The 16,340-nt window shown below is 39.3% G+C and overlaps 2 protein-coding genes across 4 annotated transcripts; both read right to left on the bottom strand.

The window, feature by feature from the left end:
- Positions 1-212: 212 nt before the first annotated feature.
- On the bottom strand, positions 213-9,911 carry LOC117385025 (phosphatidylinositol 4,5-bisphosphate 3-kinase catalytic subunit alpha isoform). Its single transcript, XM_033982252.2, has 21 exons — positions 9,545-9,911; positions 8,646-9,058; positions 8,366-8,575; positions 8,044-8,294; positions 7,491-7,736; positions 6,942-7,027; positions 6,748-6,853; positions 6,427-6,579; positions 5,957-6,091; positions 5,766-5,890; positions 5,608-5,689; positions 5,354-5,518; positions 5,068-5,171; positions 4,815-4,986; positions 4,207-4,313; positions 3,999-4,120; positions 3,612-3,690; positions 3,193-3,363; positions 2,747-2,864; positions 2,515-2,666; positions 213-1,951 (listed from the first exon to the last, which is right to left on the bottom strand). The coding sequence occupies exons 2-21, from the start codon at positions 8,995-8,997 to the stop codon at positions 1,681-1,683; spliced, it is 3,207 nt and encodes a 1,068-aa protein (XP_033838143.1). The 5' UTR covers positions 8,998-9,058; positions 9,545-9,911; the 3' UTR covers positions 213-1,680.
- Positions 9,912-10,289: 378 nt separating this feature from the next.
- On the bottom strand, positions 10,290-15,734 carry kcnmb2 (potassium large conductance calcium-activated channel, subfamily M, beta member 2). 3 transcript variants are annotated; one of them, XM_033983047.2, is made up of 6 exons: positions 15,465-15,734; positions 12,333-12,402; positions 11,938-12,060; positions 11,686-11,856; positions 11,406-11,601; positions 10,290-10,864 (listed from the first exon to the last, which is right to left on the bottom strand). In XM_033983047.2, the coding sequence occupies exons 3-6, from the start codon at positions 12,003-12,005 to the stop codon at positions 10,580-10,582; spliced, it is 720 nt and encodes a 239-aa protein (XP_033838938.1). In that variant the 5' UTR covers positions 12,006-12,060; positions 12,333-12,402; positions 15,465-15,734; the 3' UTR covers positions 10,290-10,579. The 3 variants fall into 3 exon arrangements, with proteins under 3 accessions (XP_033838938.1, XP_055084373.1, XP_055084372.1); XM_055228398.1 differs by lacking the exon at positions 15,465-15,734 and adding an exon at positions 14,677-14,729; XM_055228397.1 differs by lacking the exon at positions 15,465-15,734 and adding an exon at positions 13,147-13,369.
- Positions 15,735-16,340: the final 606 nt, after the last annotated feature.

Genomic DNA, 16,340 nt, shown 5'->3' with positions numbered 1-16,340 from the left:
ACTTTACATTTTAAAAAATACAAAAATATATTACCTCTGTAGTTATTCAAGGAAAACATTTGCACATAGTATCTGTTACCTTCATTGTGACTTTGTTCTACTTCACATGAGTAACAAATATTCAGACACAAAATTCAAGTAAACATTTTCAAACAAAATGGAGATAGTTGAGGATTCATGCATAATGCAAAAACTGAAGCACACAGGGTGAACATTTTATCAAGGGCCTAGATTTTCTTTTATTTTTGATTGGGTCCGGCCCACTGCTCTGTATCCTGTACAGAGTCGATATAGTTGCAGCAGAAAGCATTGCACTTGCAAATGTTTGTAGATGGCCAAGGCTACGCGCCATTTTGGTTACAAGAATAAAAGATCTCAACTCTATGCAATGAACACAAGATCACAGATGACAACTTTGAAATACAGAGGCACAACAGAATATTGTGCAAAAGTAGTAGCCAGTAGTTAAAGTCCAAGTTCTAGAAAAAATCCTAAAAAGATTCAGGAAACTTTCAAAATAGATGCGTTGAATCTTGAATTATAGCAGAAATACTTTAATTTGGGGATTCTTCTATCAACCATAATCATCTCACTCATTATCATATCAATCTTCATATTCTGAAAATAATTTTAAATTTACTCTTTAAACTTCCACCATATAGCTTTTCTGGTGGAAGGGGTGACACCAGCTCGTTTTCAAGATGTTATGGCTATGCCTTGAATGCATTAATTAAATTTTTCTTACTCAAAAATACCTTGAAAAACACAAACTTTGAATTTAGTACCTCTCCAAACCATAACTTTGGTGAACAATGTTAAGTATTTACTCAAGTATGTGAGTAGTGCACCTTTAACTACTGAATTACTTTTTCCACAATATTTGATCTGTAGCAACAACATTCAAAGGAAACAGAACGTTTAGACAGTTTGAAAATATTTCAGTTACAAATGTCCACCTTCAACTGCCTGTTTGAGGCTAAACAAAATACAAAGGACAACTTAAAACATATTACAAATTACCACTTTGAAGACGCGAAAGCCGGATGGACAGGCAAATGTCACAGCACGCTGGGAATGCACATACGATCTGCAATCTGCATCACTACTTACATTGTAGCACAACTTGCATAGTGTAACAGCACCACACACTAAAGGAGACCACGTGTCCTTGTGCCTTTGCTGCAAAAACCTTTAACCAGCTCATAAGGGCAGGTGGATAAAAAGATCTCTATTCAACAACAGACATGAGACCCAAAACAATAATACTGAAAACAACACTCCACATACTGCAGGGATCAGTGCTTTGCGTACACACAGACTGGAATAGTATCTGTACTGTAAGACTGCAGAGTAGTGGGGTACACTCGTAGTACTTTGGCTCAGAGTAAACAAAAGGAATATGTGCATCGTACGCTCCAATACACTTCTGTACAAAGTCAGTTTTTAAAATCTTGAACCTCGGATATCATCTGTACACTACAGATTAAGTGGTAACTTTTAGTTATGTGACAGTTTTGTAGAATTGCATTATAGATTAGTTTGCTCAAATTGCGCTTGCACCATCTTCATTTAATAGGTAGTGTAGATGAGGAGAAAACACCTCAAAGCTTCCTGTATGTGTTCCTTTCCTAATGCTGATGCTTGGAGGAATACGACAGAAGAATAGAGTTTCAGAGGATCTCAGTTCATGGCGTGCTGCCGAATAGTGTGGAAGATCCAATCCATTTTTGTAGTCCAGCCGCCATGATGAGCGTCGTTCATCTGTTTCATAAAGTAGTCCAAGGCCTCCTGTTCCGACTTGTCCAGCGCCAAAGTTTTCCGGATGTAGGCGATGTCATCAAAGGACTGCAGTTCCGGCATCCCGGAGCCCAGCATCATGGAGAACAGGTTAATGAAGAGGTTGGCATGCTGCCGGATCGCCAAATACGCTTTGTAGCACATTTCTTGAAACCTGTGAGAAAAATGCAGAAAGACAAATGTCTGAGGTAACTTTGAAAAGCATACATTCCTTATTTAGGACTAACTAATTGTAATTTTACATCCAATTATGAGAATTCTTCAGATACAACATAGTGGAGGCAGCACTTTACAACAGAAACATGGTTGACAGCAGCATAGTAACTAAATGTTTCATTAAGATAATTACATAGTAACAAGACGCGCAATGAGATGTAAGACTGATTGAGCATTTTGTTCAATAAAATAATCACTTTACCTTTTTATATTATTGTAATTTTGTGACACAGTGACAACCTGTCCAGGGGAGACAGGTGGAAACTAGAATTTTTGCCAAAACCTGGCACATGATATATATGATTTTGTTATTTATTACGTTACTGTGTTTGTCCATTGTCCCTGATCAAATAAAAAAGATCAATACTATTTCGAGGAGCACTCTAATTTATGAATTGTAATATAGCAGTAGAAGATACCAGTCACTGGATTTAAAAAATATGCACCCAGATCCTTACTAAAAGTCATAAACATGCAGCCAACGTTACATGTGGTCCTCACCTTTCAAACTCTCGTGTTTTGGTGCATTCCTGAGTTCCTTTACTGATGACAATGAGGAAGTCCTGTGTGAGCACAAAAGGAACACGCTCCCTCTTGTATCCAAACTTTTTCTTTTTGTGGTCAAGGAAATGCCCGAAGTCAATGTGAAACAGCTTTACACAAATACATATATTAAAAAGAGTTAAAAGATTCCCCGCATTAAAACATTACAATAGATAAAGATGATACCAACCTGTCCATCGTCTTTGACCATGATGTTACTATTGTGTCTGTCCCCAATACCTAAAATAAATGTGGCAACACAGTATCCCGCACATGACCGCGTGAAAAGATCAATGGCCTGGTCATACCTAAAAACACAAATTTAAACACCTTCATTAAATACTCAATTTGTACAAATCATACTTGCTTTAGCTTTCATTCAAGTAATAAAGCGCATCTGTGCTGAATATGTGGGCAGGGTAAAAGACACTTAATATTTTTGTAGAGTCAGTCTTGACATTTGCAAAGAGTATGATTTATAACATCACTGATACATTACACTTTGCACCACAAGAGTCTGCAGACAAAAACAAAGCACCACGTTTATTAGTTTTGCAGTGAAACCCAGGTATAGGTTTCTGCACTAAATCACCAATTTTCAGGCCAAAACGTTCCTGGAGAAATCTGCTTACTCACATTTCTCCCTTGTTTTTATCCTTGAGCCACTGGTGCAGTGTGTGACTGTTGAACTGCAGCGCCCCCTTCAGGCCACCCTTGCACTGGATCTGCATGATGGTGTGGGAGTTACGCACCACCTCAATCAAACCCACACAGTCCCCAATAGACAGACAGCCATATGGCAGCATCCTAAAAGATAAACAGTGTGTTAATATGGTAAGGCTTGAAGAATTAGTTATAGTTTAGTCTCAAACATAATAGCATGTTCATTGAGCATGTTTAACTTTAACAGTTTAATCCCAGCTCTATAGTGGATCTGAGGTAATGCTGGAGATGCAGCTCATCTATATTCAAGTGCAAAGTGGAGAACATGAAAGCAGTTGAGTGCCATTAGTGCGTACCTGCATCCTGGCTGTCTGAGTGAGAGAGGATCCTACCTGAGATCAAGGCCCTGGTTCTGCCAGATGTTCTCCATTATCCTGATGATCTGCAGTGTCAGCATGTCCTGCCGCAGATCTGCACAGAAACAGGTGAAGCAGACAGTGGGTCTGAGCTGCTCTTTGATCAACCCTCTGCAGCACTATGAAGCAGAGCTGTTGGTGCAGGAAGATGCACAACCATCAAGTGTGGTTAAACTAACATCTTCCTGAATATGGTACAAAGAACAGAAATAAGATGGATCTTGTGGACTGTATTATGCCTTTCAGGCTCACAGTGAGTCACACTGCATTCACACCACACTCCATAGTCCCTCTGTTTGCCTGCACTGATATAAACTAAATGTGATGCCCTGAGACAGTGCTCCAGATGCAGAGTAAACGTACCATCGCCGTTTTTGAAAATGATCTCGTTGTTCTGAAAAAGGAGCTCAGACATCATGTCTGGGTTCTCCCAGTTTAGCCAAAGAGGCCGTTTGGCTGATGACATCATTCTGCATTCCTCCAGCCTGAAAAGTAAATATGTTGTTGCTGTTTTTGTATTAATGTAAAGAAATGTATTTAATGTACACCATTATTTATAGCAAAAACATACCGAAGGTTTCCCAGCTGATGTGCAGGATTCAGAGGAGAGGTGAAATTTTGCAGTGCATCCATGTAGTCAGGTCTTCTCATCTGCTCTACCAGAAATTTCATTTGGACCTTTAGGAAACAGTAAAAACATCTTTTTAGTTTTCTTTATATACTTTAGAGTGAACGATTTTGGTTTCTTGTGAAATTTTAACACTACAAGCTGCCCATTTATTGCATATTGATATTTGTTTTAAATTTCATTAATATGTATAGCCCATCAGCTCTCATCCCAAAGCAACATGACCTGACGCACAGTGTTCTGTGCATCAGGTCATGTAGTTTGTGATGAATACATTGTTTTGCAATTAGATACTTCTACAATACATTTCATGGGAGATAATACTTTTACTATATTTAAATATTAAAACATTTGTGTGATGTGTGTTGTGATTCAATAAACCAGACCTTTGATTCAAGACAACTTCTCTGTTGATTTTTATATCTTTAAGACTTCTTGACCATTAGAAATTCCACAACACAGACAATCCTGATATTACACTTTTAAATAAATAAAAGTGAAAAACAAAGGTATACTCCTCTAACTAAAGTCTCTATGCATGAATACTATACCTTTTGTGCCTCATCTTTCTTTTCCTGCTTGAGGAGGTCTGTCAGGTTGATAAGCTTCTCCATAGCCTCCACTTGTCGACTGAGATGCTTCAGGTACATGCCACAGGCGCGGCAGTAGGACTCCAGCAGGAGACCAAACCGCTGACTCACCGTTTTATTGTGCATCTCTGATCTGAGCAGATCAGATCAACAAAATCTCGTTTATTTCTTCAAAAGATTGAAAAGATTTCTGACCATTAATTTAAAGACTTACTTTAGATGCCAAAAGAAGAAATGTCCTATCCTTTGATTGGTAAGTGCCTTCTTCAGTAAAAAACGTGCAAGTGGGTTATCAAGGTACTGCTCATACTTTAGAACCTGTAAAGATGAGGGATTTGTTGTAAAAGGTCATTTATGAGCATTGGCATGATGATTTTGAGCTTAGACAGAACTATACAGAACATGCTGTGTGAAACCATTTTAAAAAGTGTAAATAAACATCCTTTTGATGTAAACAATATATGCAAACTAAAGATCAGACAAACTTATCGACAGCTCACCTGAACAAGCTGAATGAGGTACTGCGAGAGCTTGTCATCAGTTAGATATTTGTCTAGGCACTTGACGGCAAAATCTCTGATCATTGGATCTGGAAAGTTACAATCCAGCAACTCCATGGCTTGTTCTGGCTTGATAGCAGGCCAGTCCTTCAGAAGGCAATACATCTAAAAATGTATGAAAATATAAAGAAGAGCTGTGTGACTTAAGAAAATGCTTTAAAGCCTATGTTTCAGCCATAGAAACCTGAGATCACCTGTGCAACCTCATCTCTGGAGTTCCATTTCACTGCCAATAGGATTTTGGGAAGGATCTCTGGTATGTTGACACAATAATGTCTGAGAAACAAAGTGTTTAAAAGATAATGTGGACTCCATCATGTTGAATGCTGAACATAGTGTACAGATGTGTTACCTGTGCCTCCACAGAAAGTCCTTCTCTTGCTCAGTGATTTCAGATAGAGGGTCTCTGTTGCACAGATGTCGTAGCTGCTCATTGTCGACAGTTGTGAGAGGGTTGTCCCGTGCTATTCTATTACTCTAAACAAAACAATGTAAAAATAAACAACAAAATGGTGCCCTGAGATCTTAATATAGCCCACTTACAAGGCCAGTGTGGCAATAATTGAAGCCAAGCTCTTTGGATATGTTCCAGTTTGCATGTTCCTCTATAATGGTCATGTCAGGGAATTTGACTGGACAGCTGAAATGGTCAAACTCCAACTCCAAACAAGGCGTTTCCTACATGAGAGAGTGGAGGACAAGGGAAGGTCACTAGAGGTGTTAGATGTAATCAATAGTGTGTGGTGTGTAATTAGGTGGGATAAGAAGCTTTCTCATTTAACTCGAGAAGGCTTACACCCTGATCTGAATGTCTGCAGGCCATTAGCAGCGCTATTGAAATTTGGGTCAAGGGCTTGAAGGACATTTGCAGATGCTCCAACATAATGGACTGTTTTCATGTTATATCTTCAATAATATTCAAATATACATTCAATTAACTCTCTATCCACTCATAACCTTCATTACTTACTCCTGTATGAAACCGGTAGATAAGAATAACACAATTTACTCACCTTATTTGGGTTTGATCCCGTCACGCCAATAGGGTTAAGCAGGTCTTCAAGGCCGTGGGGAACAGGCCACAAATTGAGGGCCATTTTTCCTGCTACAAGAGTGTGTGTGTAGTCAAACAGGTTAATGTTGCCCCAAGCCAAAGGACAATGTTCCTGGAAACAAAGTATAAAACAGTTAAATGAGAAACAACTGGAGGCTAGATGTAAGGGTTTAAAACTGATTCTGTCCATGATAGATGATATTCTACCGAAATGCAATCGTTCATTTCAATAAACAAATTCTAACTACAGTATTACATTCCTATTAAAATGGGTGTTAACCTCTTTTGCGCCTTTCCTTCCTTTGACAGAGCAGATTGAAAGACAGAGCCGCGCAGCTCGAGGGATGTCTGGAATGTACATGTCGTAGGTGAGCCACTCGTTCCACCTGTAGAGTGCGTCTTCATTATCACCATGTTTGTGTAAAGATGAATTAAATCACACCCATGAAACACAATGCAGTGACTCTGTTGTACCTGGGGTTTGAACAGGGCACACGCAGAGTGTTGACATTGTCACACATCTGCTCTCCTCCATGGTAAATCCCAGTCCGAACATAGATCTGAAAACACAAAGCATACATGAGTTCAGAGATGGTATTAACCGTAAAAGTGGACGAAGAAGTATTAATAGAAGAGGGTACGTAGCAATTGGTGCTTCCAATTTAATATTAGAATTTTGAAGATTTTTTAAATTACATTACATTACAATAACAGGTATTTAAATTGCATACAAATATCTTGAAAAACAATATGACTGGGCCCACTGGGCCCACCTCTCAAAAGATTTAACCTGTAACTTGGTGGTGGCGTCACCTGCTTATCTCCATGGAGATACAAAAAGTTTAATGCTATACTATAAAAAATTCCAGGCAAAGCAATAACATCTCCATGGAGACAAGCAGGTAGCAAAAGCTTCACGCACCTTTAAGTGTGTTTTGTAGATAGATTTGGAGTATTTTTGTACATCTACCAGACCCTGTTGTAATGCAACAGCCAGGTATCATTCAGTAGCCACATGTTTACCTTATCAATATCTCTGATGTTGACATTGACATAAGTAGCACACAGTATCCTGATCCGCAGTGTTCCATTGATTGTCCATAGAGACTTTGTGGCCGTTTCCCCGTTCATGTATGGCGTAGCTGTGGATATCCGCCTTGCATACGAGGGCATGGTGAAGTTGTCCATAGGCAACTGGGAATAAAGGCTGTCTTTTGCCATTAACATCAAGTTGGGCATTCGTCCGAGCATGATGCAGCTGCGCACATACTGTTAACAGACAATGGGACATTTTGAGGCGTTTAATTATAATAAACATTTTTATAAATCCATTATCATGTCAGAAATCTATACTGTTCATGGCAACATTATATAATTTCAAGTCAGCAATAAGACATCACTTCTCTTTACATTAATGTGTTTTTTCTTTATCAGCAGATTTTGCAGGCAATAAATGTATTATGTACATCTAAAATGTCACATAACCTGATTAATGTCAGGCACATTGGGAATAGCTAAAATGTAATGTGAATACAATAGCATAAAGTGCAGACAGACAGGGATTAAATTAGATTACCTTGTACTGACTCAGAGGGTATTTCTCCAGTAAGTACTCGTCACAGCCACACACTTTGAGGATGTACTTTCCCTGATACTCCTGCACACACATCTTCAGTTGCTCCGGGGAGAGCAACATGCTGCGGGTTTTCTTCCTTATGGCTTCGGCTATGACCTGCTCTGGTACATAGTCATGATTGATTTTTAGAGTGTATTTCTGCTTGTCATTACTGGGCGAAACGATAACCCATATAACCACAATTATTTGACCTAAAAATAAGGTGAAAATTAGTCACTGAAATATGTTCCTGCCTCTGACCATGTGTGACAATGTGTTAAACCTTTATCAAGCTTGTTATAGATGTGCCGAGGAAGTTCAGGTGAGGATTCAACATTGGGAGGATATACATAGAGAGCACGACTGTGAGGTCCATTACTGTCCCTGAGGTCAACTGCTTCTTTACACACATTTAAGATGTTTCTTCTGAAATCCTGTACCTCTGGGTCTTTCACTATATCAAACTCACAAATAGGCATGCCAATTGCAAAACCTGCAAGTAAAACAAAAGTTAACCATTGCGAAAAGATATACAACCGATAAATTATTGTACAGGAACGCACCAATCTCTCTGCTTAAGATTTTCTCCTCTCTGTTGCCAACAGGCTCAATGACTTTGAGAAAGGCCTGAAAGAGCCTGAGATCACACAGTCTCCGTGTTTCATCATAAAATTCTTCCCTCTCTGCCTCCTGAGTGACACTGACAAAGATGTAGGAGCTCTCCTCCTGCAGTAGATGGTACAGTGGATGCTTCCTGGCCTCCTTAAAAAGCTCATGCTTGACTGTGATCAATGTGGCTTCCCGCAGGCACTCCAATGTGAGGATCATGCCGTTCGGTAAAAGACAGTCCACAAGGATGCTGGGGGGCATCAAATGCATGCCCCATAGTTCTCCTGATGAGGGTCTGGGAGGCATGGTTGTGCCCGAAGTCCACTCTTTTCAGAGGGTGTTGATTAGAAATCAAACTTTCAACCAGCTGAAAAAGAGGATAATAGACTGTTAAACACAGTGGTCACAGGCTCTTACTATGTTACCTGAATAAAAGTGCAACACACACACACACACACACACAACTGTAATAAATTTGAAACTTCCAAAATACTCCTCTTCAAACAAGATTAACTTTACAACTGAGAATGTAAATTAATGTTAAGCGAAATAAATGAAAGTGAAATAAACTGTTATGCATCCAACATTATTACAAGAATTAATAAAGTCGACAACTTATTGTTTACAAGACACTCCCATAGTATGACAGTTAGCTGTTTTTTTTAGCTTTCACTAGCAAACTTTACAACGCTCATCAATGTCATCTGTGGTTATATTACGTGATTTTAATCAATGCATGGTATTAATGTTAAGAGGTGTTTGTGGAAACTTGGTAATAGAAACTCTGGGCAACAGCTGGGCATGAATGAATCATCACAATAAAATGCACAACAGGAAAAACAAATGTAACTACCTTGGTCAGATAGCTAACGCCACCGGTTAGCTCGGGGCTAGTCAGCCAGCACCACCTCCATGTTACAGTCCTTAGCCGTGGCTAATGGTAGCTCTAGTTAGCACTGAGTCCATTCGTGCTCTGCACAGCTCCAGCGGGGCGGACAGGTCCCGACCTTAATCCATCCCCGAGGCTGGGGTCCGGGCAGCACCAGCTCACCGTCCAAATACACCACTAGCTCCTAATAGTAATGTCGGAAGTCCACGGGAGGACGCCTCTGTAATACTTCATGGTGATATGTACTTTGGTAGCCTCGCCTGCTAGCTCCGCTCGCCTGCTTTGCTGCGATGGCTGCTAGCTGCTCCTCATCTCGGCCCGCCCCCCTTCTGCCCCTGTCCCGAGCCCGAGCGGAGAGAGAGCCAGAGCGGGACAGTGCAGTGTGCTCTGTGCTGGGGCTGGGGAGTTCACAGGAAGTGTTATCATATTCTTCTAAAACATGCGCTGCAACTGAACAACGCACGAGATAAACAAGTTCTCCTGAAGCTGAGTGGCAGCATATTTATGTATCTGATCAAAACTCGATTTAGGCAAAGCCTAATGAGGCGCTGCTGGTGTAAAATAGAGTTGAAAATCAAACAGCTTTGCTCTGAGTGTGCTTAATCTTATATGATAATCGTATATGAATAATGAAAATATTAAACAGTAATATGATAGTATTTCAAGAAACACACCATTTCAGAAAAAGTTGCATTTTATTTTGGTCATTTCTTCAGTGCAGAACAGACATTCAAGTTGTTATTGATACAACAGCCCAGGGCCACATGTTGATGATATTCTTGTAAACAAAGGCACACAGGATAGCCTTCTGCGGTGTCTTGAATGTAAGTACATTTTCAACTTAGAACATTCAGTCCATTGTGTAAACATCCTCACTGTGCTGTGAGAGTCAGCTGTTCCACATGTCTCATTTGAAGTGGAAAGTTTACAAGAGGTCATGGCAAGGCCACCTATTTCAAAAGAATGTGTCACCAAAGTGTTTATAATCCTTTATGTAGTTCACCTCTTGATCTTCCCAATCTCTTCACAGAGTCTGGAAAGGTACTGTGTGAGTTTGACCATCATGATGATCAGAGCTCCTCCAGTAAGCATGCACGAGGGCCACAGAAGTGTGTGGAGGACCGCGGTGTGGTCGTACAGGCGTGTTAGCAGCACGGCCTCCTGCTGCTCCTGCGGGTCGTAGTAACAAGGGACCTGCTGGTTGACCTTGAGACGCTCCGAAATGTTCATAATCATGGAGTGCATGGCCAAACTGTCCCTCTGGCACCGCGGTACATAGAAGCACTGCAGATAGAGGGACACAACATATGTGTTATTGTTTTATTACACAATAAGACTACACTTTGTACAGTGATCAATCATATTATATCCATCCACACAGGGAAGGGCATTTGGCATTTACATCAAATTAATGACAAGGCCAGTGCAAGCCAAATGATAACATTTGAATGTGCAGCTAATACAAATCATGATACTTTTGGAAAACATTTACTTTACATTTCAAACCATACATCTTGAGAAATTAACATTGCAATGTCCCTATGTGTCTTATGCAACAAATATGTGCTGAAACACAAGTAACCTACAGATGACATCACAACTATCATCAAAACTGTCTCCCGATCATCACCAATCTAATCATGTGGTAGAATCTCATCATTGAATCAAGAAACAAGCAATTGCTTTTTTTCTATGTGAGAGTGAGATAGTTCAAAAGATTCCAGATTAGCTTTGGAATTGCTGCCAGAAGAAATAAAGCACAGTCCATAAATAGGTTTCAGTAAGTGTTATGGTTAAGAGCAAATGTAACAAAACTCGTGTTAACCTCAGAGCTGGCATCCTCGGCTTCCTCGTTGTGGGATAGGCGGCTGATGCGCCCTGTGCTGTTGATGCTGACGTACACCTGCAGACAGGGATACTTGGACACTCTCCAGCAGTCAGATCCGCAGCTGTAGGAGCAGTTCATGTCTGCCGTCACTGTAGAGTTAAGCACCAGGCACATACCCTCTTCAGTCCACACACTATGACACACATAAAAATCTATTTTAAACCAAGATGCATCAAAGTTTTGATCACATTTCGATCATTTAAACTGGTGAACGGACCTGTCGGCATAAGAGCGTAACATAGTGATCCCCAAAACAAAATACATCATGACTGAAGACAAGATCATTCCTAAACCCAGGAGAATTGCCCGGTCCTCTCCAGGCTTCAGAGCTGTCACTGTGTTCTTCTTGTCCAATAAATCCACCTCCCGAAACTTTTGATAAATTGACCTGATGAGAACAACAGTGAAATGCTGGCCCGTGTATAGTAAAAAAAACAACAAACGTTTGTCTTGTTGTTGGGATATTTACCTTCTTTCATTCCCTCCTCCTCCGCCTCCCCCTCTTCCTGAGTTTTTTGCCCCTGCCACAAAGAACATCTTTTGAGATGATCCACGTCTTGCTGATCCAGAACGTAAAGATTGTTGGAAAGACCTGCAAAAATATAGAAAATGAGAACAAACTCAAAAATAAGAAGTCACACTAACACGCCATACCTTTGATGCATGATTGCCACCTATTACAGTACAATTCCAGCAATGCAAATTATAGAGTGGGTCATTGGTTGCAGTATGACGTTGTGAAGCAAAAGGACTGTTCACCAACACCAAGCAAACATGGCATGCTGCCCACAATGACATGCTACAAAGAGTAAACAACAAGATTGATAGACACAAATAAAAGGTGTTAATGCTGTTGAGGTATACCTGGTGTAGAGTAGAAACAAGGCCTCTGTCAACACAAAGTGATTGTCCTGTCACCGTACTGCTTCAGCTCCTGTTTGACACAAAAACAAGTTATTTTCAACACACGACAAGCTGCTATTGCCATTTAATTAGTACGATATCCGCAAAACAGAATATAAAGTCAAACATCAGCCTTTTGATTGCATTTTTAGGCATAGATTATCAGATGTCCCTCCTGACTTAACCCCTCTTATGGCTTGGCCCTGGTACCCTATACCCTATATTTTTGTAACATAATAGCCGCATATTAGGGGCATATCAAATGTTGATTCACTTAAATGCTTCCAAATGGGATTCAAGAACCTATTTTCCCTACATTGTATTTTCATAAATATTCAAATCTACAAATGTATAAAATGATCATTTCACTCCATTGCCCCTAACATGCTTATTACAATAAAAATCAACACATCAAAAACTACTAACAAAACAGTTTTGCCTGGTACTCATCTCCATTAAATTTTACAGGCATGTAGAATGTGGTGATTTCAACTGAAATCCAACAACACTTGATGTGTGTGTAGGTATTCAGCCCAAAACAGGACAGATTAGAATATTTTGTGGGGGATAGCTGTGGCCTCACCCATATCCCAGGACCACATTATTATATTTTACATTTGCCAAAAAGTTCTCTGGAAGTGAGTAATTTCCTACAGCTGTGTGACGCCCATGTGACACAAAAACACAGCACATCTAGGGACACTGTGAAGCTCAGAAAATACATTAACATTCTGCACATTTTTGCATGCATACCAAAACAGCAAATCGCACTTACATAAAATTTAAGCTGCCTGTCTCTAACTCCACAACTTTTCACCAGCGTCACTGGTCTCCATTGACCAGTGCGTCCCGAGTGTCCCGAGTTCCATGCATAACTGTATTGATTTCAGCTAAAGATGGACACTCAGATTTGGAGAATGGACGGTTAACTTCACACTTTAGCAGTAGCCTTGGAGTTGGTCTTGTGTAGTGAGGTCAGGTTTACACAGCTAAGTGACTTCCTACCCAATAACTTTTAAGGCATGACTACTGACAACTAATGATATATGGAGCACCAGCTTGTCTGACCTTGTGAGTTCACATAACAGACGCTAACACACAAACAACTTTAAATTGACAGTATAAGAATGCAGTAATTGAATGTACATTTACTTTGCTGATGGACATTATAAGCCGTTTATCTACGTATGTATGGTTATTTACACAAAACCATTATTATTGTTGTGATGTTAAATTCAGAAGGAATGTTTTGCTGTTCATGGGTTTCAGCTTTCTATGTTATACTCAGTGGTGGAAGAAGTACTCAATATTGTTACTCAAGTAAAAGTACAGATACCAGAGAATGAAAACACTCATGGAAAAGTAAAAGTATAAAAATACCCATTTCAATACCCATTGTACTTAAAGAGTAAAAAGTAAAAGTATTTTGCTCAGATTTTGAGATCTAATAAAGCTTCAGATGTAGTGATTTTATAAAGATTTGTGCTGATTTTTGATCAACAGAAGCAGTTGAATTGATAGAATCTTTTTTCTAGCTGTTTTCATTCATGTATATTTTTGTTTACTCAAATTATGAATGTATTAAAAAATAAACCCCTGAGCTTTTTCAGCAGGTCTGAGACAATAATAAAAAATACTTTCACTTTTCCGTCCTATTCAAAAATTGTAGAGTAAAAAGTGCAGATACCTGCTCTCAAATGTAGTAAAGTAAAAGTAAAAACGTATCAACTTTAAAAAGTACTCAAGTAAAGTACAGATACCTAAAATTTATACTTAAGTACAGTACTTTACTACTTTTACTTTGTTACGTTCCATCACTGGTTATATGGTGCCATTTTGAGGACGGTTGACCATTCTGTTTTAAATTGTTAATTGCTATGGCAGCAGTCCTAATTTTTTTTTAAATCTGACATTTTGAGTAGATATATTTATAATACGCAAAATAAAAAACTCGACAAAACATTTATGGTATGTGTATTTTAGTAGTTGGGTTCTCATTTGACTATTTTGATACAGTTGGACTTAAAGTAATTTTACAGAACTTGGTCCATATAATTTATTTAAAAAAAACATCCCATATTTGGTTTCTAGTGCACTGAACTGAACTTTTTGATGTGGAACTGTAGTACATCTGACCAAACTTCGCTGTTAAAGATGTCCTTACATTTCCAACTTCTACTTTTTCATCCAAGGCCCAAAAGCCAAAATGACTATATACAGGTCTCAAATGACTGGTATGAAACCACATGATTATGGAAGAGGATGTTTGTTTTTATTGCAGTGAAATGAAACTATGAAAGTATACCTGACGTCATGTGGCTGCCTCTGGGGAATGGTTTTGATCCTATACATTTGCTTTAGTGTTTACTCTTGGCACCATGTTCTGCAGCCCAGTGGCATTCAGAGCCTAGCCTGCTATCAGCGCTCTCTTTGATGAAAAATGTCTCGAGATGTATTTTTGCCTCGTCCTTCCAGTGATTATTGCTTTCATGTCAGGTGCTTGGAGTTCTCTCTGCCTGAAAATGCACTCTTTGACACACCATACATCACACAGGCTACTACCATCAACTTGCAATGCATCTCAACTTTAGTGTAAGATTTAGAATGTATTTGCTAAAAGAAATGTGAAAATTGCCATATTAAACCAAAATGTACATCACGTTTATAATTTTTTGTATTGATCTTTGAATATTGTTTTTAATATATCAAAAACATAGATATCAAAATCAAAAGTTAAAAAATAAATCACACTGAATTGTAGCCCATGATGAAATGCTGCACAACAATCCAAATGGCCTACAATGTTCTGCTTAAAGAAGCAGTAAATTGTCCTAAATCTTAAACATGTTTATTACTTGGATTGAGTTGCTTAGAGTTATCATTTATAGCAGATGTTGCCAGTAAGATACTCCTATCAGCAGAAACTGATTCTATGGATTTCATTAGAACAACAGAGCATCTCTGTAGACTCTGCCTATAGTTTTCCCTCCACAGCTACACTTGTTGATTGCACATCACAGATAATCTTTTTTAGAGTCTAATACGTGCTGTGTTGAAATAACAGTACAGACATATCCACTCAGTCAGGCCTACCTCTTGTCCAGTAGGCTGTCATAATCCACTGTGTGGGATTCAGACAGTTGTCAGCAGTGGCTCTTCGGACATGCTCCATGTGCTCGCCCAACACTCAGCTGACTACCTCTTATTTAAACTCCAAGTGCCATTCCAGCCATACGTGTACCTACAAGTTATGAGTCCCCTACACAATGAAGTCACGCTTAAAAACGAGACACAACGAATCCCAACTGTAGCTGCCAAATATAGCAGCGGGTTGGGGTTGACACCGGGGTGGCCATGTATCTATAGCCATGTTTGTCAGGACCAGACAGGGGACCACATAAATTTGAACATGAGATGGTTACTGACTGTACACGTCTGAATGGGGAGTCTGAATGGGCCACGTGGTAAAAGAGCGTTTGGCCACAGGGCGGCGCTGTGGTCTCAGAAAATTATTTCCAGCCCATATTTTAATTTCAATTAGGCTATGATTCACTATAGAATAGCATGGTCATTTCTGGTCATTTGTGCAGCCATTATTGGTAATTTTAGCAAACCAAATGTATCTAAGGTTTAGCCCAGTTCATGCAATAGCAAATTGTGCTTTCAGAATGGAAATCACATTCACTATCTCTACCAACGTTTGCTATGGAAATAAACCAGAAACAAAAAGCCTAGGTTTGAGTTATAGTTCACAAGTGTAAGTCAAGTTCCAAAGTCAAGTCACAAGTCATAACTCTGAAATCATTTGGCTAATGTCAAGGCCGAGAATCCGGTTTCATAGAGTCAATTGAATTGTATCAGCTGACACATAAGATTCATCTAAAAAGTTAAATTAATAGATATTTATAGTTGCACAATATATATTAATGATTTAAAAACTGTACATGTTGTAACAACTACACAACTACA

Source organism: Periophthalmus magnuspinnatus, chromosome 17 (genome assembly GCF_009829125.3).
Source record: "Periophthalmus magnuspinnatus isolate fPerMag1 chromosome 17, fPerMag1.2.pri, whole genome shotgun sequence".
In the NCBI taxonomy this organism is placed as follows: domain Eukaryota; kingdom Metazoa; phylum Chordata; class Actinopteri; order Gobiiformes; family Gobiidae; genus Periophthalmus; species Periophthalmus magnuspinnatus.
Note: the sequence above shows the minus strand (reverse complement) of the source record. Positions and strands in the feature narration are given on the sequence as shown.